Source organism: Rattus rattus, chromosome 12 (genome assembly GCF_011064425.1).
Source record: "Rattus rattus isolate New Zealand chromosome 12, Rrattus_CSIRO_v1, whole genome shotgun sequence".
Lineage (NCBI taxonomy): Eukaryota > Metazoa > Chordata > Mammalia > Rodentia > Muridae > Rattus > Rattus rattus.
Window position 1 is genome coordinate 19,728,893 of NC_046165.1, and position 22,766 is coordinate 19,751,658.

At 40.8% G+C, this 22,766-nt stretch overlaps 1 protein-coding gene and 1 long non-coding RNA gene across 7 annotated transcripts in view; both read left to right on the top strand.

The window, feature by feature from the left end:
* Positions 1-3,489, top strand: part of Rbm26 (RNA binding motif protein 26) — an 80,966-nt gene extending 77,477 nt beyond the window's left edge. For all 6 annotated transcript variants that reach the window (XM_032917874.1, XM_032917875.1, XM_032917877.1 and 3 more), the window contains one exon: positions 404-3,489. Coding sequence is in view for 1 of the 6 variants with exons in the window: in XM_032917877.1 (XP_032773768.1) it covers positions 404-424 (21 nt within the window). In the remaining 5 variants the exon portion in view is untranslated. The remainder of the gene's footprint in view (positions 1-403) is intronic.
* Positions 3,490-9,034: 5,545 nt separating this feature from the next.
* LOC116913948 lies at positions 9,035-9,786 on the top strand. The gene is made up of 2 exons (XR_004389647.1): positions 9,035-9,362; positions 9,476-9,786. It is a non-coding gene; the product is annotated as an uncharacterized LOC116913948 (long non-coding RNA).
* Positions 9,787-22,766: the final 12,980 nt, after the last annotated feature.

The following is a 22,766-nucleotide window of genomic DNA, read 5'->3' on the forward strand; positions in this document are numbered from 1 at the left end:
GCTTTAAGAAATTTGGATTTGGTTTATTTATAGTGACTTGAGGCTTGTACATAATTTTTAAAAATTTCTGTGCCTACTCCCGGTTGTATGTAAAATTAGCAGCTGACCAGTTAGTAGTTTTCTCACCTCCAAATTGTAGTAACTGCTGTTTTGCAGTGCTGTGATCTTGACACCTAATGTTTTCAGAAGGCATGATGCAGACAGGTTTTGTTAAAATCACGTTAGCATAAAGGTAATCCTTGATAAAATCGGTCTGTAACTTTCATTTTGATTCTTTTCATGTAGACTTTTGAAAATGTTTTATTAAGTTAGACATAGTTCATTCAATACTGTGATTTGAATTTTGGGGTATTTTTTATTTAAAAAAAATTTTTTTTTAATAAGTGTTTTCTTTTTTCACCAGAGAGAGAACATCACTGCCTGAATTTAGCTTTGTGACTACACGAGCAAGCCCTGTTTTGTCCTGTCTGGAGACGACTGTTAATAATACCATCCTGTCATTTGGTTTGCTCTCTATCAACCTGAATAGATGTTTACATGTACTGTGATGACCATTTTATCTTTACAGTCTGTACGAGGACATCTGAGTCCAGACGTGTATCAAATGTGTGAGGTTATGACCTTAGTTAGAAGTGCTTTCTTCCCTTTGTAGCAATTTAATTTGTAAAACACCTTAAGAAGGAACAAGGCCTTTTAGTTTCCTTATGAGATGTATTATGTCTCGGGCAAATTGAGAAAAATGTTTGGGAAATCTATGAAGCCATGAGAGCATTAATTGAACAGTTTAGAATGAAGAAAATGAATTAAAAAGTTAAACATAAGTTTGGCTTTAATTTTTTTTTTTTATTTTTAGGATATATTTATTGAATTAGGATAACCACTAAGAGGAAGTACTTTTCCCATACTGTCCTTAGTTTGTCTGTTTCTTGTGAGTATTGATCTGATGGACTTGCCAGGGCCGCTACTCCAGTGCAGTTTCTGCTGTTCTTCTTAACTCCTCAAAAACAAGGAAAATAATTTTATTTCTTTTCAAATAATAAATGATAACCCATGGGTTCTAAAATTGAAAATCATCTATTAAATTTGTCTAATTTATACAGTTTTCATCACTTGTAATCAAGACATCAAAGACAATCCTCTGAGCAAGGGGAAATAGTGTTACGTGTTTTTTTTTTAATGTGTTTGTTTTTAAAGAATAATTTTCAACTGCTTTATAACTGTGTGTACTAATTATAAGCAATATAGCTTAAACTTTAAAAAGTATAAAATTTAAAATTTTCATTCTAAATGTTAACAGAATTCTTTTTCTAGCATACCCAGACAGTTCTCACTGTTATCTTGAGTATTCCTTCATAGATTATCAGGGGTATTGGAGAAGTCGGATGGGACAGCAGCTCTTACTTGGAAAAGTACAAATTATATTGATTCTAATTTTTTTCTTTAAGTTCTACTCAGTCACATTTTTTTCTACAAAGTTGATCCCTGCAAACACTTTTTTCCTCTTGAGTATGCATTGTGATTGTCCTCACAAGTAATACAAAGTAACAGACTCATTAGTCATTTATAAATGATTTGTTTTGATCCACACTGATTATACATGCATGGTTAAAGGAAAAGCATGTATTTTAGATAATTATCATTTAAATAATAATTTGGATAGCCAACAGGGCATTTTGTTTGTGTCCCACCACATGCCCACTTTTTTTGTGGTTCTTTTTTTGCAAATTGTCAGATAGCCATTAAGTATTCATAAATGTTTAATTAGACTAGTTGATATTTTTTCATTTTTAAAAAAAAGACTTCACAGTAGTAGTGTTGTAGCTGCTTAATTTAGAGCCAAAGAGCATTGTCTAAAGAGACCACACTGCCAGGGACTCTTTGATTGACAGGTGAGTGCTGCACACTGTCACCTTCACTGGTTTGGCCATTGCTTTTTTCATCTGCTGTTGACTTAACAGTAAAGCAAAGGAACGGAATGTGCCCTTGGGATCAGAGGTCATGTTGATTTCTCCTTAAGATCATTGCTTTTTTTTTTTTTTAATTGTTGGTAAATTCAGTTGGTCAGTTACATTTAAGTTTTTATACATTGGTTAATTAGAGATTCTCTTTTAATTTTTTTTCTTGAATAGATTTGTCATGGAGCTACATGTACATAACTGTACAAAATCATTTTTGTGTAATTGAATGGAGCAGTTTACCTCTGCATGATTGCATTATGGAAGCCTTTTCTATATCTTTCTATTTTTCAATATACGTAGATTTTACAATATTGGTCGCTCTAGTCATGCTAATTTGTTGTTTTTTTAATAGAATTTATAAATATTTATGCTCAAAATACAGATCAACTAAATATTTTTGGTCTTGTTTACAAGATAATACTTTAAAGTGATACAGGCCCCTCAAGTGTCTTAGGAAACAGTCCTTGGTGCTATAAAATCTCTCCGTGTCATCGGATCTGTGGTTTAGTCTTTGCTAGGCTTTAATCTGTTATTGCTTACATCTTAGCTAGCAGCAGAATTATAAGGACTGTTGAGTTGGGGTAAGAGCGCAGCCCCATTAGAGAACACCTAATAATTTAAGAAAATGATGCAGAATGACTGTATCCTTATTTGTGCCCAGCTTCTCCCAAAAGAAAATAGTTTATTTTGATAAGAGGGAGGCTATTAATTTGAGTAGCGTCTAAAAATGTTATACTCAAGCATGTTTTTTCCCTCATATTTGAAATGGAAAACTTTTCTAGTCCTAAAATAATAATGAGATTTGACTCTGCTTTAGACTCCCATCTGTCCTTTCCTCAACCCAAGGCAGAGTGTTTCATAGTACAGATATTTACAAAATATTTGGTGAGTTATAAAGAAATGAGTTATGACATTGTACTGCTTTTCCATCGATGTGTATTTGTTCTGCCCCAAGATTTTATCCCAGCACCTCAGTGGATGTTTGTAAGGTACACTGAAGCATCAGCAGAGCGTTCTCTCACATGCTCACTTCTGACTCTCAGAATCCAAAACCTGTTTTGAGTGTGACAATACTTCAGAACATACTGTCTGGCACAAGATTTCCTTTAATAAGTGATTTATTTTAACTCAGTTTTTATGGACTGTTGTTGAATCTGAAAACACCAAAGGAGTCTTTTCTTGTCTGAAGACTGGGTTCTTCCAGCGGTTAGCACCTGTGCCCGTAATTATCCCATTTCATGAATGCGTGTTGGCATGGGGGATTCCCTGCTCTTTGAGTGGAGCGAAAGTAACTGGTTAAGCTGTAGCAGCTTCCTTGTTTATTTTTAAAAGTGATGATAAAACTTGAACTGAAAAAGGTAAAACTTGAACTAGAAAACTACTCTTGTATGCACAGAATGTTTATAGTGACTGTGTTTATGTGGGTTGTCAACACTTCTATTATTTATAGTTGAATTATGTTGTTTATTAAATATCCATGTTTATTATTTTTATATTTTGAATTTTTAAAATAAAATAGTCTTAATAAAAACAGTTGTTAATGTTTTAAAATTATGGTATATCTTATAACAGTTATATTCATATGCATAAGGTTTATATTCACCATGCACACACAGTGGAGACTTCTGACACCATTAAGGAAGAGGTGGCCAAATGGTTCCTCTTTCACGCTCTACCCTCTCTTTTCATTTGAAGTTCTTTAAGGGCAGCCATGGTTCCAGTGTATTATCAGCCCAGTGCCTTTTCCCACGCATGTGCAAACCTTAGTTACCATTTTTTCCTTTGTTCCTCCTGCTTCTGTACTGCTAAATTTTCTCTGTTTTCCATTTGGTGGCCAAAAAGTTCTTCCTCTGTTGAGTGATAAGTATAGAAATACTGCAGTGACTAAGAATGACTTCTGTGGAGTCCGAAGGTGAAACTGTGCATAACCTTGTGTTCAGCAACTAGATGGCGGGACAGACCCTTCCCACACCTTGTCTGATGTAGCCTTTCCTCACACTCAGCATGCTGCTTTCAGAGTTAATTTTATTACAAGGATTACATAGTTTTTGTGTTTCATTATTAACTATGCATCTGTCACCTATAAAAAGTTCAATGGTCACCTGTTTACTTGTGACAAATTCTGGGGATTAAAAGTATATCTTTATCTCAAAGGGCATAAACTTGATGATCTATATAGAGGTTAGTTTTTTATATAGTAAATTATCTTAATAAAAATGGTGCTTAGTAAAATTATTAAAATGTATAACTACATACATGTAAACACACTTATACATGTACACAAATATATATGTAGTCCTGTGATTTTAGATTATGTTGTCAGTATCCACTTACCCGATGGTAAATGAAGTATTTACTCAAAACTATTTCTTTACAAGAATGGACTTTTTTCTCTTTATTTTTCAAAATTACATGTTATTTTGTGTATTGTAGAGAAGCTAGTTTAAAATTTGGATTATTTAACTTATACTTTTTTGGGGGAGGCTGGTTTAACAATTTAATCCCTCAACTATTAATTAGGATGAAGTAATTTTTATTTGGGGTTCTTAGTGCAGGCAGACCACCCTTCAGATTATTTCTTTGTGACATATTCTCAACTACTTAAATATTCCAGTTTCTGAACCTAGAGATACATTTTACATTTGATCTTTTACAAAGTATTGGCATGTGCATTTTTTGCTTGGTTTTATTATTATTAATCATTTTATTTGTTTACATTTCAAATGTTATTTTCCTTTCCAGTCCCTCCTCCACAAGATCCCTCCCCCTCCTTTTTTGGAGTCAAAATAGAGTTTGTTTGCATTTCACTGGGACTCATTATATTCAGTTGTTCATTTTACAATAGTCACCACATTTCTTTCTGTACCTTAGATCTGATGCAGTGACACTGTTAGTGATATTTTCCACAACATATAGTTGCCAAGATTTTTCTCTTTCTTGGAATTGCAGTTCCTAATTTTGTGACATTATTCAACAATTTACATAAAGATGGTAAATGCTCATTTTTATTCAAATACGTGATAAATCCAGGTTGGAATTTCTATTTCTAAACCATATTATTTTCAAGAATACACAGAGATCTGCCAAATAAAATTTGTTACTAAATTTCTAAATATTTTAAATCTTCCAACCTGCTTTTCTTCAGAAAAAGGTTGTATTTTTACTGAAGTCCATGTCGATATACACAGAGCATGAAATAATCAGTGAGAGAAGGAAGTTAGCCTGGTTTTCTGTCCTCAAAAGAAAAGGCTGTTTTGTTTTGGTGTCTCTAGAAACCCAGGGCCTTGAGCATGTTAGACAAGTGCTCCACTACTGAGCTATATCGTCAACCCCAGGAAAAGTAATTTAAAATATCTTTGTAATGTATTTTATTTAGAAGAAGTTTTCTTGAGCAATCATGACTATTTTCCTCAGTTGTGATGGTTGTGATGGTTGTGATGGTTGTGATGGTTATGATTTTAATTTAACAGAAATGGGAGAACTTGGATGTAATATAGTACGACTGTGGTTTGAGTAATTGAGGGTTTACATTGTTGTAGAGTTTTACATTCTCTTACTGATCCCTGGTATGCTTAAAACGTCCATTACTGGAGAGTAATGCATCATCTATTCAGTACTCTGAAGGTAGTAATTGTTAGCCGTTTGAGTAGGATGGCAGCATAGTTGTCTGTACCCCAGGCTGATCTCGAACTCGTTAGGACTTGCTGTGTTAGCAGTGGGAGACAAGATCCTGGACCTCAAGCTTAGTGCCTGTTCCTGTGCCTGTGCCTGCTGTAAAAGAGCGCTTGCAATTGAGCCGCACCCCAGTCTTTCTTGATTGCGGGTTTGGAATGTGGGGTTCATGAAGAAGTTGCTTAGTGAGATACAATACAAGTCACAGTTTTAAAAGTAAATTCATAGAACTCCTTGATACTTTTGAAATCATTTAGTTCAAATATTTTTATTCCTAAGATCTCATTTAAAGGAGTGTCAAACAGAAAAATTTGGAAATTATACACTAAATTGCTATAATAGAATGGAAGGGCTGTCGGAATTTCAATAAAAACGATGCTTGAAAAATTATGTAATGACTCACCGTACTAATTGTCATAAACGTCTCATGTCACTTGTAATGGAGCAAAAACTGCGAGATGAGGTATATAGACTATTGTGAAAGCTCTGTTTTAGATTGGAAGCTGCCTGGAAATAGGTAGTACATTTTGTTTTCTCAACTTGTAAGCTTTGTAAAATTTCATGAAAAGGGACGTTCGAGAAGCACATCTGTCTAGGATCCTCTGTTTTCTTCCTGGGACACATTCAAGCAGTCTGAGTGGGTTCTGAAGTACCATTTGGTTTTGCATTGTTTTTATTTTAGGACTAGTCTCACTGTTGCCCAGGCTGGGCAAGAACTCCTGGACTGAAGTCATCACCTACCTCAGCCTCTTAAGTAGCTGGGACCACATCTGTATACTTTGTCACCTACCACTTTTTACCTTCTCTGCTACAAGAGTACTTGAATATATAATTTATATTGTTACATTAATGCTGTCAGACCTGATGCTAAGGGTCAGTGTCCCAGAATCTTGCTTGTTGTGCTGAATTAATATGGGTTGGTTGGCTGGCTGGCTGGCTGGCTGGCTGGCTGGCTGGCTGGCTGGCTGGCTGGTGGCTGACTGACTGTTCTTGAACTTGTGGTCACCTCAGTGGTCAACCTCAGTGCTGAAATTACAAATGTGTCATCACGTCGGCTTAACCTAATGTAATTGCTTTTGCCCAGTTAGACTATTCGTTTTCCAAAGTCCAGTTAAGGACTTTGTTGCATACAGTTGTAGGTAGCTTGTCACGGTGTCCCTCCAGATTCTAACAATGAGGGAGTTTCCTGCTGCTTGTTACAGCACTGCACATTAGTTTCTTTTGACAGGTGTACAGGTTTTTTTTTTTTTTTACAATACTTTGATAATTTGAAGTATATTTACATCCCTCAACAGGTCTGTTTGCTACAGGTCCTTTGTCAGTCTCTCAGCATCAATTGTTTTTTTTAAAGTGTCAAAGATGTAGTTTACTGTCATTAAAGAACTTGAATTTGTAAGTCTATATACACATATATTGATTTACTGTCTTCTATTAATCATATCTATTCCCCTTAGTCCCTCTGGACCCTTCCCTCATCATGGCCCCCTCCCAACTTTATTTTCTCCTCAAAGTAGTATTTGAGTGTGTGTGTGTGGGGGGGGCAGAGGCAGAGGAGATAGAACTGTGCCATGGGTACTCTCAGAGGCAAAGGGTCTCCCTAGTTAGAGACATTGTGAGCCACCTGATGAGGAGCAGCAGCAAACTCCACTGAGTCCTCTCCAGCCCTTTCTTTCGTCTTTCTTCTCCTATTGTCTGCGTCTTTGTTTTTGTTTTGGGGGAGTGGGGATTGATGCTATTTAGTGCTTATAAAAGCCCATCAGCATTTTTTCCTATTCTTGGTTTCCTTTTTTTGGAGAATTTCATATCATATTTACATCATTTTCATCTCTGCCCTCTGCAATTCCAAGTTTCTCCCCCTCAGATTCATGACTACACACATACAGAGACAGAGAACACTTGGGATTGGATAGCCTATCAGGACACTTTGTGTTTATGGATTGACAATTCCGAGGACTGCTAGATGACCTAGATTCATGGACAAGATTTCTATAATTCCTATCATAATCCCTTCAAGGTTATTCTTTGTAGGCAAAAGATAATCCTTATGTGAAAAGACAAAGGAACTGGAATCACTTAGAACATTTTTAAGAAACATTGGAATTAAATAGAACACTGATTTGAAAACTTATTTACCAACATTGTGGTCTTGGGAATGGTCATGGTGGAGACAGGTCAATTGGAAAGCGCACAGAACCTGCACAGATGTCCAGTTGACTTGTGAGGGACATAAGCAATTAAATGGAAAAAAAACTTTCCTACAAAGGTGGTACTGCAGAAATAGGAAAATATCACGTGTAAAGCACCTGATACCCTATTCAACTAAAATGAGTGTTGAGTTGAGATAAAGCTTGAACCCATAGAACTATTAAGAACAGTTAACAGAAGCTTGGGGTTTGTAAATAGACAAATTCTTAGATTTGGTCCTTAAAAAGCACCACAAATTCATTTGTTCTACAAATATTTGCTGAAGAACATGTTAAATGTTTGGAAAAATTACTGGATAGAATTTATTTCCAAGTGATGTATATGTCAAAGCCCTGGTAGAATGTTCACCCACACCCCTTAAAAGGTAAAAGCCTTTTACTAAAGAATATTTATAAAGAACCAGTTCAGTACCAGTTAACATTCATGGGATGGCAACTCAAAATTACTACACCCCAGAGTTACTGTAAGAAACCTGAAACACTAGGACTTCCACAGAGCAGACTCTGTGCTTGAGGGGATGTATTACACAATACTGGAACATTGGAGCCTTCTTAAATAGCTAAGTGTGTAACTACCTTACCAATGAGAAGTGTTCTGGACATTCAGTACAAATGCCTGTATACAGATGTTCACCAGAACGTTATTCAGGACACTCAATGCTTGGGAATACGGCCTGTTTTCAATGAGTGTTTAAACTGTCTTCACTCCATGAGATAATACTTCGCAGTAAAAAAAAACCAAACCATTAATACAGGCTCAACCTAAACAAATCTAGAGACAACACTTAATGAAGAAAGACAATTTTGAAAGATTGTGTTTATGTATACTTTAGATGTGTAAATGGTGAACAGATTGATCTTTGCTATACATATCTGGCGGGCTAAAGGGGGGGCGGTACCAAGTGACTAACAGGGCCACAGGAATCACTCTGTAAGGATCGAACGCTTGACTGTCATTGTCAGCATCCTGGTTGTGGCCGTGATTAGAGCTTTTCTAATACAATTGAAGCAAATTTAGTGGTTTTGTTTTTTTTTTTTTTTTTTAATTGTGAAATCTCTGCATTTTTTGTTTGGAGACAGGGTCTCTCTAGCTTTTGTTTGTGTAGAACTTGGTACGTAGACCAAGTTGGCCTTTCACTCAGCTATATCTACCTGCCTCTATCTCTTGAGTGCTAGGAATCAAGGTGCACACTGTCTTGCTGTGTGTGTGTGTGTGTTCGTGTGCGCAGGTGCGCACACGTGCCTGGATGTATGTTTGTATACCATGTGCTTATATTGTTCATGGAGGCCAGGAAACTGTCTCCTGGAGCTAGAGTTAAAAGGCCTTAACCCCTGAACCATCTCTCTTGTCCTGGATTCCTGTTCCTTTATGTCTGCCTGTAATTTAAATCAGGTTTGATTTAGAAAAAGGACTCAAAGTCAGAGCAACATCTTCACTACATCTTAAAAATTAAGAATGTGGAGAAATACTTGGAATGAAATGCGCCATCACCCATAAAGAGTGAGTTTTTGCAAGAAGAATTTGAGAGTTCTTCCTGGAACAAAGAATGGAAAGATAGAGTCACACAGAGTAGATAGCATCAAGGGAGTGGCTTTCCAGGCACTGTGGAACTGTTTGATGTATGAACCCGAGTGTGACAGTTTGCAGAAGATCTGCAAACTCCCATTGGATGGGTTGAGGTGGGAGTGGGAAGGTGGGCGCTAGCTGAGGAGGTATTGGCATTTGGTAACTGCTGGGTTTTCAGTGATGGGATTCCTGGTAGCTTAGCCATAAGCCAGAGCAGGTCCTACTTGTAATGAGGACCTTGAGCAATGTAACCTGGAATCAATGGAAAGGGGATGTTGGCTAGGAGCCTGGGAGGATGGTTATGGGAGGACCCCATAAAATACAAAATACATTGTATGAAATTCTCACGAAATAAAAATACTCTTTAAAAATCTTTTCTAAAAAAGGACTAAATGGAGTTTTTATCTGGTTCAGAACCCACTTGGGCTTATTATCTAAATAGAGTGACTGTGCTGTTGTTTATTTTTTATTATTTATTATTTTATTACTGTTGGCACTTAAGAGTTGTTAGACTGAGGAATGCCAAAGAGTGGCCATAAAACTAGTGAATCCTTGCTTTGCCTTACCAGTCCTTACCTTAGCTCTGGACAGTTGAAGCCATCCAAAATTGGGAGAGACAAGTAAAAATACACTTGCAACTTAAAACCCTGTTGATGTCTAGGCACCAGGGAGCTAGACTGGGGTGGTGTAAAAAGGCTTCCCATAGGAAGTTCAGTTGATATCTGAAAGTAGCAATAGTTCAGTCGGGGAAAACATTCTTTTAAAAATTATTAATCTATGGTAAGACATTTGGTTTTTATACATGTATGTTTTTATTATACCCACGCTCATTGCTTTGTTCCCTCCCACTGATTCTGCTTCTCTTGTTCCACCTTCCTACTTTCATGTCATAGATACGTATATATGTGTATGTAGCCAGTTTAGTTAGGATTGCCTCTAGCAACCATTAAACAGCCTGTAGATACTCAGTTCCAGAGTCTCCTGAGCCCATTCCCCATCCACAATGCACAGAAAGTTGCCTGACCCAATCCTTTGCATGTAATCATTGCTGTTCAAAGTTCAAAGTTTCAGCGGCCACGCCATACCTGAGAGAATGTTCTGTCCCTTTTTCACTTCTCTCCACCTCCTGTATTCCCTGGGTTTTGCATGTGGGTTGGGTAAAGTAGAGGCCCTTTTAGGGCTGAACATTGAATAGTCAGACTGGACAGTGTGAGTAGTTGGGCGTTGCTGTAGGAATGGATTCCCTTTGTAAAAGAAGCGTCTCTGACTGAAGCTGACAGCAGCACTAACCTATTAGCATAAAGCTACTTGGGAGGCAATTTGACGTGCACAATATGCCTGTTTAACAGTCACGTCTTCACTACCTACCATTCCAGCTGTGCTCCTTCGTGACCACACTTACTATTGTAAGTGTGTACCAGGCATGAATTCCCTCTGTGGAGCAATCCTCAAATCCAACGAGGGCTGGTTACCTCTGTTACTCATGACACTGTTGAACCGACATGTACAGGTCTTGCCTAGCGGTCAGTAGTGAAGCACGCAACATTCATAGTGAGCAACACTGGATGGTAATTCTTACAGGATCCATAGCACCTTCTCCACACACAGGTACACGCATGCGCATACTGTAGGTAGAGAACAAGCCTTTGGCTCAGTTCTAACTTAAATCCTGCAACAAAAACAAAATATATCTTCAGCAATAAGACATTACTATTCGGTTCTGGTGGGTAACCAACAGCGGTTTAAAGGCACTTGGGAGCTTCTCTGACCAATAGCCCACCCCTGACAATGGGGGACTTTAATAACCAGTGGTTTCTGAGAGAAGCTTTAGCTACTCAGAGAACATACATTCTTGTTTTTTGTTTCTTAAACAAGTATGGGGGAGGGGTGGAGAGATGGCTCTGAAGTTATGGCTGCTCTTCCAGAGGTCCTGAGTTCAATCCCAGCACCCACATTTGGCTCACAACCATCCGTAGTGGAATCCGATGCCCTCTTCTGGTGTGTCTGAAGACAGCCACAATTTACTCATAAAATAAATACATCTTTTAAAAAAAAGTATAAGGGGAACAAATACAGGGTGTTTGAAATACTGAAAGAAAACATCCATGACTATAGTGTAAAGATGTAAACCAAGTTTCCGGTGAGAGTCTTAATTTACCCAGTAAGCAAGGATGAGAGTCTGGAGGCTATAGGTGTAAGGAGCTCTCATTTAATCTAGGTAGGATAGTATATCTTAAGCATTAGCTGACAGAAAATAGATACTAAGGTGTTTTTGTCTTTTTTATATCACAGAAGAGACTTTTTTAAAGTTAAATTTATTCCCTTTCAACCTAGTATCTAAAACAGCCCTTCTCCCAGTACCCCCTTGCGCAGCTACATTTCCCCTTCTCTGGTTGTGAACTCTCCCATCCCACAAACATCAAATTGCTTCAGGACTAGGCATATCCTCTTAATCTTTCTCCCAACTCGTTCTTAAAGACTCCCTGAGCTCCATCTAATGTTTGGGTGTGAGTCTCTGCATCTCTTTCTGTGGGACCGTGAAAGGCACCCTGGTTCCCAGTTGAACAAAGGCTTGAAAACCTCGGTGACACTAAGAGGAACCGTAGGCGTTTCGCCTGACTCCCAGGAAACCAGGCCCGGTCACTAGCTGCAGCCCAAAATAGATCTGTGGCCGTCCACCACGTGAGGGCAATGCCCCAAGCCCCTCCACAGGTAGAGGATGTAGGCTCAAGACAAATCTCCATTATAATGAGTACCTGAAGGACTGGAGGCTTAGCCAATTAACGTTCCTTTCCAGACACTCCTCCCTGCAAAAGGCATTTAATCTCAGGCCCACTCTGAGAAGTGGGGTATGGTTTTACTCATCCACTTCCCTTTGTGACAATGTCTTAAAACCATGGACTGTCTCTTTTCGTAGGGATCCTCCGTGGGGAGCCCCAGCCACCACCACCACCACCACCACCAAGCCTGCAGCCTGCCACCGTCAAGCCAAAGACTATCCCCTCAGGACCAGCTTCCCCCTTGGCCCCAGGCTAGATTCAGCCCCGAGGGCCCCCACTCCGTTCTCAGCTCTTCCAGCGGTGCCTGGATGTCCAAGAGCCTGAGAACCCAACAGCCCCGCCTTCCTTGCAGGCCCGGGGATCCCTGAGCCAGCTCCGACGGTGTCCCTCTCTCAGACCGCTCCCCCCCCCCCCAAAGGGGTGTCCCCGGGCTGCCCTATGGCCCCACACCCCCCTGGTGAAGGTGTGGGGTAAGTGTGGTCAACTTTCTGAGTCCCGCCTCCCCGAACGGCTAACCTTTGTGGAGGAGTGGATGCGGGACCCACTCACTAATCCTACATCTTTCCATTGGCTGCTGGATGGAGCTTCTCAGAAGACCTCTACGTGAGGTTTCTGTCTGCAAGCATAATGTAGTATCATTAATAATGGTGTCAGGGAATGGATCTTGCCCATGGGGTGGGTCTCAATTTGTGGCAGTCATTGGCTATTCCTCAATCTCTGCTCTCTTTGTCCTTGCACATCTTGTAGGCAGGACACATTTTGGGTCCAAGGTTTTGTGAGCGGGTGGTTGTCTTCCTGCCTGGCTACAGGAAGTGTCCACTTCAGGGTCTATAATCCCTCACTGCTAGGAACCTCCGCTGGAGTTACTCCCTTAGGCTCTTTGGGGACTCTCCCCATCTCAGATCTCTGGCACCTAGAGATTGCCACACCAGCCTATCTCCCTTCTCTCTCTCCTGCTCTTCCTACATATGATCTTCCCACCCCACTCGTCTCCCCATCCTTTCTTCACCCAATTCCCTCCTTCCCATCGAGCTCCGATATCTACTTTGTTTCCCCTCCTGAGAAAGATGCAGATATCCTCCCTTGTCCCCTCCTTATTTGGCTTCTTTGGGTCTTTGATTACACCATAGTTATCCTGTACTTCACCCACTAATAACCACTTATCAGTGAGTACATACCATGCATGTCCTTTTGGCTCTGGGTTACCTCACTCAGGATGATACTTTCTAGTTCCAACCACTTGCCTGCAAAATTCATGAGGTCCTTATTTTTAATGTTTGAGTATCCCATTGTGTAGCTCTACCACATTTTCTATATCCGTTCTTCAGTTAAGAGATGTCTAGGTTGTTTCCATTCTCTGGCTATTGCAAATAACGTTGTCATGAACATAGTTGAGCAAGTGTCCTTGTGGGATGGTGGAGCATCTTTTGGGTATACGCCCAGGAGTGGTACAGCTGAGTCTTGAGGTAGAACTATTCCCATCTTCTAAGAACCCACCAAATTGATTTCCAGAGTGGTTGTACAAGTTTGCAATCCCACTAGCAGTGGAGGAGCGGTCCCCTTGCTCCATAACCCCTCCAACATGTGCTGTCTTGAGCTTTTGACCTTTGCCATTCTGATGGATGTAAGGTGGAATCTCAGTCATTTTGATTTGTATTTCCCCAAATGACTAAAGACTTTGAATATATCTTTCAGTGCTTCTCTGCCATTCGAGATTCCTCTGTTGAGAATTCTGTTTAGTTCTATACCCCATTTTTTAAAAAAGATTTACTTATTTTATGTCTATCTGTCTGTATGTATGTGTGTGTATGTATGTATGTGTGTATGTATGTGTGTATATGTATGTATGTATATATGTTGTATATATACTATGCTATCTTCAGACACACCAGAAGAGAGAATAGGCATCGGATCCCATTACAGATGGTTCTGAGCCACCATGTACTTGTTGGGAATTGGACTCAGGACCCTGGAAGAGCAGTCAGTGCTCTAACCACTGAGCCTCCAGCCCCTTCACCCCATTTTTAAATTGGGTTATTTGGATTGTCAGTGTCTAACTGCTTGAGCTTTTTTTTTTTTTTTTTTTTTTTTTGCTATCAGGCCTCTGTTAGATGTAGGGTTGGTGAAGATCTTTTGCCATTCTGTAGGCTGTTACTTATTTCCTGGTGATGGTGTCCTTTGACTTACAGAAGCTTTTCAGTTTCATGAGGTCCCATTTACTAATTCCCGACTTTCACGCCTGAGCCATTGGTGTTCTGTTCGGGAAGTTGTCTCCTGTACTGACAAGTTCAAGGCCATTTCCCACTTTCTGTTCTATTAGATTAAGTGTGCCTGGTTTTATGTCGAGGTCTTTGATCCTTTTGGACTTAAGTTTTGTGCAGGGTGATAATATGGATGCGTTCTTCTACATGCAGACATCCAGTTCGACCAGAACCATTAGTTGAAGATGCTCTCCCCTTTCCATTGTGTGGTTTTGGCTTCTTTGTCAGAAACCAAGTGTTTCCTGAGGAAGTCTTGTATTGCCTCGGCAGTCTTTGAACTCTGCGACTCAAGTAGTCCTTGTACGTGGATCTTCTACACGACTGAGACTATAGGTGGGTACCACTGAAGATGGATTTCTTTGGGAGTTTTACGTGTAGCAGAAAGATAAGAAGGCAATTTGCAAAGCAGGAGAAACAAAGGATAAACGGAGACTTCCTCAGTAGTCGCACATGGAAGGAGTAACCGCCCATTCGCTAATTGGATTTAAGGAGCACTCTATGAGATGGAATCAAGTTCTGACACTGCTCGGGTGGCCAAGAAACCAAGACTGGATGGATAGACTGTGGATTTAGGGGAAAATCAAATAATATTCTAAAGTAGTGGTTCCCAACCTTCCTAATGCTAGCACCTTTAAATGTAGTTCCTCCTGCTGTGGTGACCCCGATCATAGAATTATTTTCATTGCTACTTTATAGCTAATTTTGCTACTGTTATAAATTGCAACATAAATATCTGATAAGCTGATATCTGATATGTGACCCCTGTGAAAGGGTTATTTGACCCTAAAAGGGTTGCAAACCTGGGGGTGATAATTCCCATGCTAAAGGAACATAGCATTCAAATAACTCCCGATGACATTCAGCTATACCCATAAATCTGGGCAGCTCCCAGAACCATCAGAGAACTACCTTTTTGCAGTAGATGGGAATTAACACAGAGAATCACAACTGAACAATGGGCAGAGAATGAGAAACTTTGGAACACTGAGTCATAAACAGGGTTTCTTCATCAAATCCCTCCTCCCGAGCTCAGGGCAGTATATGGAAGAGGAAACTGGAAGATTAGAGGAGTCAGAGGGGATGGATGACTCCCAGGAAATAGTGTCCTCCACACACACGACAGGATTGATGCACCCTTGAACTCAGAGACTGGCAGCAAGCGGTGCCTGCACAGGTACAAACTGGACCAGTGCCAGCAATGACAGGAGAACCCGTCCTTGACCAAGAAGCTGTATGCAATTGTTGGATAGTTTTGTATCACTTTGACACACGCTGACATCATCTGGGAATAGGGAACCTCAAGAATCTGCCTCAGTAAGATGATGGTGCAGGCAATTCTCCAGTGCATTTTCTTAATGAGCAATTGACGGAGAAGGGCCTGGTCCATTGTGGGTGGTGCCGCCGCTGATCTGGTCCTGGGTTTTATAAGAAAGCAGACTGAGCAAGCCATGGGGAACAAGCTAGTAAGTGGTATACCCCTCCGTTGCTCCTCCCTCCTCTTACTTCCAGGTTCCTGCCCTATTTGAGTTCCTGTCCTGACTTCCTTCCATGATGAACAGGAATATGGAAGTGTAAGCCAAAGTTTGCAAGTGCTAGCTTAGACAAGAAAGATACCAAATCTTGTGAAGATGCCAGGGTCTATAGATCTGGAAATGTGTAGGTTCCACAGAGGACAGAATGATGTAGAATGAAGAATAACTGAGAGAAGGTGAACCTAAAGTAGGAAATTATGTCACAATGAAGGGAAAGCAACATTTAGTGTGATGGCTCAGTGATGGGGGACAAAAGAGAAGTAGATTTCAGGATGATACAGTTGAATCAACATCCGTGAGCATACCTTACAGACGGAAGGGAAAGAGATGGGCAGAGGAATGGTGACCAACGATTTATGATTGATAAATGGTTCATGTTGCACTGTGGAAAGGGATGTCAGACAAGGAGCATAAAACCAGCCCTAAAACAATGGCGGCTAAAGCCACCATCTTTCAAAACAATTCAGACATGATTGGATGGTTTCTTACTGCTTGAGTAATGAAAATTCCCAGGTTAAGAATTCAGTTCTGCCAATGGGTTTTAACAGAACAAATGGGCAGTTCCTGCATTAGGATACGTAGATGCATTTAGCTATCATTTACCACAGTTCCTTTAACTGGTGCCAGTCCCTCCCCTGTCACCTTAGTTCTTGTTTTAAAGTTTGTCAGTTACTGTCAATTTATTCACACTTCACACATACACACACACACATACATACACACACACACACACACACACACACACACACACACACACACAGAGTGTGCAAATATGTAGTCATGTTGCTCTCTTGTCACCCAAAGATCAACTCCTGAAATATTTTATCAAACTAGATAATTAAAATGGAGTGATATGACAGCTTAGAAATGTAGCATGGGAGTTGCCGCTTTCTGGGAGGTGAGAATAGCTGTTGACCCTAGAAGAGGAACAACTAAAACAGTCCCCATTTACACTTTCAAGGGTCCAACACCTTACTGGTTCTGAAGTTGGTAAAGCATGCCTGAGGTAGGCCTTTCCTTTTCGGCCATCACTTTAGAGTCTACCATAGTCTTTTCATCGGGAAACTGGTTCTCAGGCCACTCAGAGAAAGGTTTCCGAAAGCCACTGCTGCTGGTTACAGGAGAAAAACTGGGAAGCGTGGTCTGAATCTGAGAGGCAGTAGGTAACGAGCTGCTGTAATTGCTGCCAGCATTCCTCCCTGTGATTGGGGGTAATCTAGGAACACTCATATTTCAATTTGGAGCCCAACCTCATCGCCATGTCTGAAAGGGTTCCTCTCCAAGGCCACTGTCATAAGGCAACCACATAGGTAAAGCTTGGTGATGTAGGTGAACACACGGAGCCCAAATGTTTGGGTTCTGTTGCTGTGAAGAGACTCCGTGATCATGGTAACTCTTACAAAAGAAAACATTTAGTCGGGGCTGGCCTACAGTTTCAGAGGCTTGGACCAATGCATGGTGGGAAACTTGGCATGCCGTCAGACATGGTGCTGGAGAAGTAGCCGGGAGTTCTACCCACAGACAGCAGTAGACACTAAGGGTAGCTTGATCACAGGAGACCTAAAAGCCTACCTCCATGGAAGCCTACTTTCTCCAAAAGGCCACACCTCCTAATAGTGCTACTCCCGTCGCCAAGCATTAAAACATGAATCTGTGGGAGCTCTGCCAGTTCAAACTACCACACCAAGCAGTAACCAAAATCAGTGACAACTTACTCTTTACTTCACAAAAACCAGCCATTTTCTTTCCAAAGCTCTCACAACTATTTTCTAATAGTGCATTTCATTTCTTTTCCTCAGGTGACTAACCTCCGTGTGGCTCCGTGTCCACAATCTCTCTCTCGTCCTCTTTGGTCTACTTTCAGGCAGTGGGACTGCTTTTCTTTGTCTTTGGTCTCATTTGTCTTTTTATTTCCGGTAATGAGGTATCCTGGGTGTTACTTGTTGGAGAGTGTTTTCTACATCGCTTCTCAAGGAAAAGGAGGTTAAGATATGCTATTTTATTTCAACTCCTGTGTTGTTCGTTTTTTTTTTTTTTGTTTTTTTTTCTCCCCCTCACTCCCTGTTGACTGACTTGGAAGAAGCAAGTCTATTCCTCTGGAGAGTTTTAAGTTTGTGCTGAAACAGAAAACAGCAGCTTAATACTTTCTGGTAATCTCGTTTTCTTCGGCATGCATTCTTTTCCATGTGCACATTTGTGCACGGTACAGATAGGCATCCGTGGGATTTGAACGGATGGAAATACCACGAAAGCTCTTCTCTGCCTCCTCTCTCCCTTTATACAGGGATCAGTGCTTGCTCTCTGAAAACTGAAAATTAATAAATTACCGACTCGATAGCGATGGACAAAAAACACATTGTAGGATTACTTATTATCTCCACATTCGTACCTATTTTCTTATCTGTGTCTCAAATACGGCAAGAAGATAAAAAAGACAGAGTATATGAATCCAATTTATTTTTATTTGATTTCTTTTGTATTTTACTATTCTCTAGCGAATTATTTTTGTTGTGTGTATATGAGGGTCCTGCCTGAATTTATTTGCGTGTACCACATCTACGTCTGGTGCCTATGGAAGCCAAAGGGCTTTGGGATCATCTGGAGTTATGGGCTGCTGTGAAGCTCTATATGAACCTGAGTCCTCTGTAAGAGAAGCAAGTGCTCTGAAGTGCTGAGCCACCTCTTCAGCCAATGTTTTACCATTTCTAACGGCATGCTTTCGAAAGTATTTTACTTTTGATAAAACTGTAGAACACATAAAATAACAATGGATATACTTTATAATATAGCAGCATACACACACACATACCTGTATCTGTTAATCTGGTTAAAAAGGCAACTTGTCACTTGAAGAGGTCAGTTTTGTGTCGTATGTGCACATTTATATGTATTTATACATAGACGCACATGATTAACCAGCTATAGAGTTAAAGTATATTCTGGTAGTTATGGTATAAGGGAGAGTTAGGTTACCAGGTTCTGAATACTTACCGGCTCTAGGACTCAAAGAGTTTTGGCAGACACCCGCTTGGCTTATCTGCAGCGAGGGCAGAGGAAGTGGATCAAGGGTGCCATGTAGGATTCATCTTGAGGACCAAGTCCTGAACGTGGCCTGCTGAGTGCTAACCTGTAAATTCTAAGGCAAGCCAAGCCTTCGCGAGGAAGCACCACCATCAATTAGTGGATCTGCTGTGGTTCAGGCGGTGGAGCTCAGCCGCGTGTGCCATACATTCGCTGTCTCCCTAGGCTACGTCGCCTTCAAGGCTGCTTGTCCTCAGCTATAGAATTCAACTTACTTGTCTTCTAAATTTAAATCTATAGACGTAAAACAAATCGGAAGAACAAATTTTGAAGTTCCTTGATCTGAGTGTGGATTTTGGGGGGAAACACACGCTTTCCTTAGAAGTGAGAAATTTAAAAAGTAGTTTCTGCCGAAACTTTTTGGGAAGTATTTTAAGATAATGTAAATTTATCTTCTTCACCCTTTCATTCTCTCATGAAATATGTATTAAGTGCTAACTTTGAAATTGACACAGTGCTGGGTATTGAATATTTGCTGAGTTGAATGAAAATGGGGATGAAAAGGGGAATAAGATGCGGTCCTTGCTCTCGCGGAGTTCACGGCCCAGTGGGGAAGGCGGCCGTCCTGGAAGGCAATTATAATACAACGTATTAAACGCTGCGATAGTCCTGTGAAGCTCAGACAATGGAGCGACTGGCTTGTCGAGGAATCTCCGTCAGATTCCTCAGAGGCAGTGACACCCAGGCTCAAGTGAATAACCATGTCCCCCTCAGAGGATAGCTCATGTGTTTTGACACTAATGATAATGGACTCTCTCCCTACTAATATTTGCATTATGGGGGGGACCGCGGGGGTTATTTTGGTCAAGATGGAGTCTAGAAAGTTGAAGCATCATTGTTAGTAATTGTTTCCGTAATTGTTGAGCAGTCTACGGCCAGATGACGTGAGCCTGGAAATGCGATTGACAAGCAGCCTTGAAGGCGACGTAGCCTAGGGAGACAGCTAATATATGGAGCACACTATTTACCTCCAGAGGTTTCAGACCTACTTATATCACATATCTGTGGCCGATGACCATTCAGAAGGGAAGTCACAGAGGCTTGAACCAAAACCGGAAGCTCAGAGGGAAGGGAGGGGCATGGACCGGCTGAGAAGGGAAATGGTAACCAAAACGAAGAGGCCTCTCAGATCGCTGAGCTTCTCCAGGGCTATGAAGGTAGAAACAGCGCCATATTCCGCACGGCAGTAAATCTCAGTATGAGTGACATCAACAGGAGCCTGTCTTCAGACAAGGCCATGTGGAGGTGACGCGGGGACCAGTCCATTGCGTACCAGCCGCCGAGGACATCCAAATTACACGTGTGAAAAAGATAGCAGAGGGGAAAGAATAAAACACTGCCTACTACGAAGAGTGTATTGTGATCTCCAGAGAAGTGTGAAAATTCTCGGAGCAAGGGCCTTCCAAGAAGGAAGAGACCCATGTGTGTCCTCCTATAAGCTAATAGAAACTAGTGGACAGGAAGCAGCCACAGCTCTGATCTTCCCCGGGTGCCAGTTTTGTCTGTCTGAGACTATCATACGACCGAACTTAGAAGACCAAAAACTGATATCCAATACGAACTATATCAGGTAGAAGATGCCTGCATGGCTTGATTTTTTTTTTTAATTAAAGAAGTTGCAGTTCATCCAGAAGGTAGTATTTTAATTAACACGCACATTGCTTCTTGCCGAGCTCTGAGCTTTGAGCACGTGTCGGCGTGCCTGTAGATGACACTTAGCAGCTGGATTTGCGTCTTACACAGTGTACGTCGATTTTGGCCTCAGATGACCTGTCCAGGGCCATGGTGGCTTATGTAGCTGCCTGGTCTCTCTCTCATCTGAGCAGTGAAATCACTGAAATCGTAGCAGGGTTTGTTCGTTTTTTTTTTCTTTTTTTTTTTTTTTTTTGCTTTCTGGGAAGATAAAACCAGATTTTTTAAAGGGGTGGCACGCAGCTCATATTCCAGAAGGCAGAGCATGGGTATTGTGTCTGCCCTGTGAGGTTTATAGGGACACAGACTGCTTCTAAGCTAAGCATAGTTTGGAAGCTGACCAATGAGTGATTGTCTTCTGATACAATTCATGATTCCTTCTGCAGGTTACTTCAGAGCTGATAACCAAGCCAGTGCCTTTCCTTTTGAGTGAATTGTGACCAATTAGGCAGGGCTAGATGAAGTCAGTTTAAGCTTTTGATTTAGACACATCCATTTCTCTTGAGAGTTTTTTTTGTGTGTGAGATGCATGTTTAATTTTGGCCATTTTTTCTTGCCTTTTTTTGTTTTATAATCGAAAAGAAAATTCTACAGAGGGTAGTGAGTTTCCTTCATTGTATAAAGGATGCTTTGCCTCACTGTGGAAAAAGGTTAGAGAGAAACTACTGAAGCTATAAACTCAGGTTAGAAAATAAATATGAATTCAAAGACCTAGCGATCCAACTCCAAAGTATGTAATACTCCACAGAAGTAAAATATATCCTTACCCAAGCAATGTACAAGGAGAGCATATCCCAGAGCAAACAACAAGAAGAGTAGCAGCTCAAACCAGAAAGTAATGGCTATGTTAATAAATGGCAGAATGTTCCAGATGAATCACAGACTATTACATAACAAAATGAGTAAGCTACCATTTATATAACAAAATGAATAAATTAGGCAAATAAATGAATGTTGATTAAAAAAGCTATCTCTCACCACAAGAAGAAGACATCAGATCACAATGTGCAGATTTTATGATTCCGGCTCAGGGGAGGTGTGCACACGGGATGCTGAAGACTCCTGTTTTGAGGGGTTGGGTGGGCAGGACTGCCCAGTGAGTCCCTTGTTCATGTTTCTTTTCTTGATATGGGCGGTGGGTGTGCAGCTATTTGTTTTGGATGCTTCACGTGTAAAACAGTGATGGCTGTGCACTGTAAATATTTGTACCCTCTTCTCAACTCTTTATGGTCATGGCGGTTGAGTCTGAGGCCTCACACAGGCTGTGTGTGAGGAGTGTGTGTATGAGTGTGTATGTATGAGTGTGTGTGTGTGAGTGTGTGTGTATGAGTGTGTGTGTATATGAATGTGTGTGTATGTGTGTGTATGTGTATGTGTGTGTGTATGTATGTGTGTGTATGTGTGTGTTTGTGTGTATAAGTGTGTGCGTGTGTGTGTGTGTGTGTGTGTGTATGTGTGTGTGTGTGTGTATGTGTGTGTATGTGTGTGTATGAGCTGTGTGTGTGTGTGTGTGTGTGTGTGTGTGTGTGTGTACTGCTAAAGGAATGAATTCAAGCTGGTGAGATGGCTCAGTGGGGCAAGAGCCCTTGCTTCCCAAGCATGAAGACCTGTGTTCAGATGCCTCACACACACACACACACACACACACACACACACACACACACACACACACACACACACACACACACACACACACACACACAGAGAGAGAGAGAGAGAGAGAGAGAGAGAGAGAGAGAGAGATTGTTAAAAAGAACTGAGAACAGTAGTTAAGATCACTCAGATTAGAGCTTGACCCCTTAAGACACAGCACTACAAACTCGTCTACTAAGAATTTACAGGCACGGTGGCATGGCATCGCACCATGTGAGGGAAACGCACAAGAACAGCCTCTGCTCCAGTCATTTTATTCGACAATCAATCACTGAGCGTTAGAGCTAGGTGATAGCGAAGTTGAACACCAGAAATTCAGGAAAACGGTTCTTCGGGTTTCCAAGGTGCTGGCCCTCAGGTGCCAAG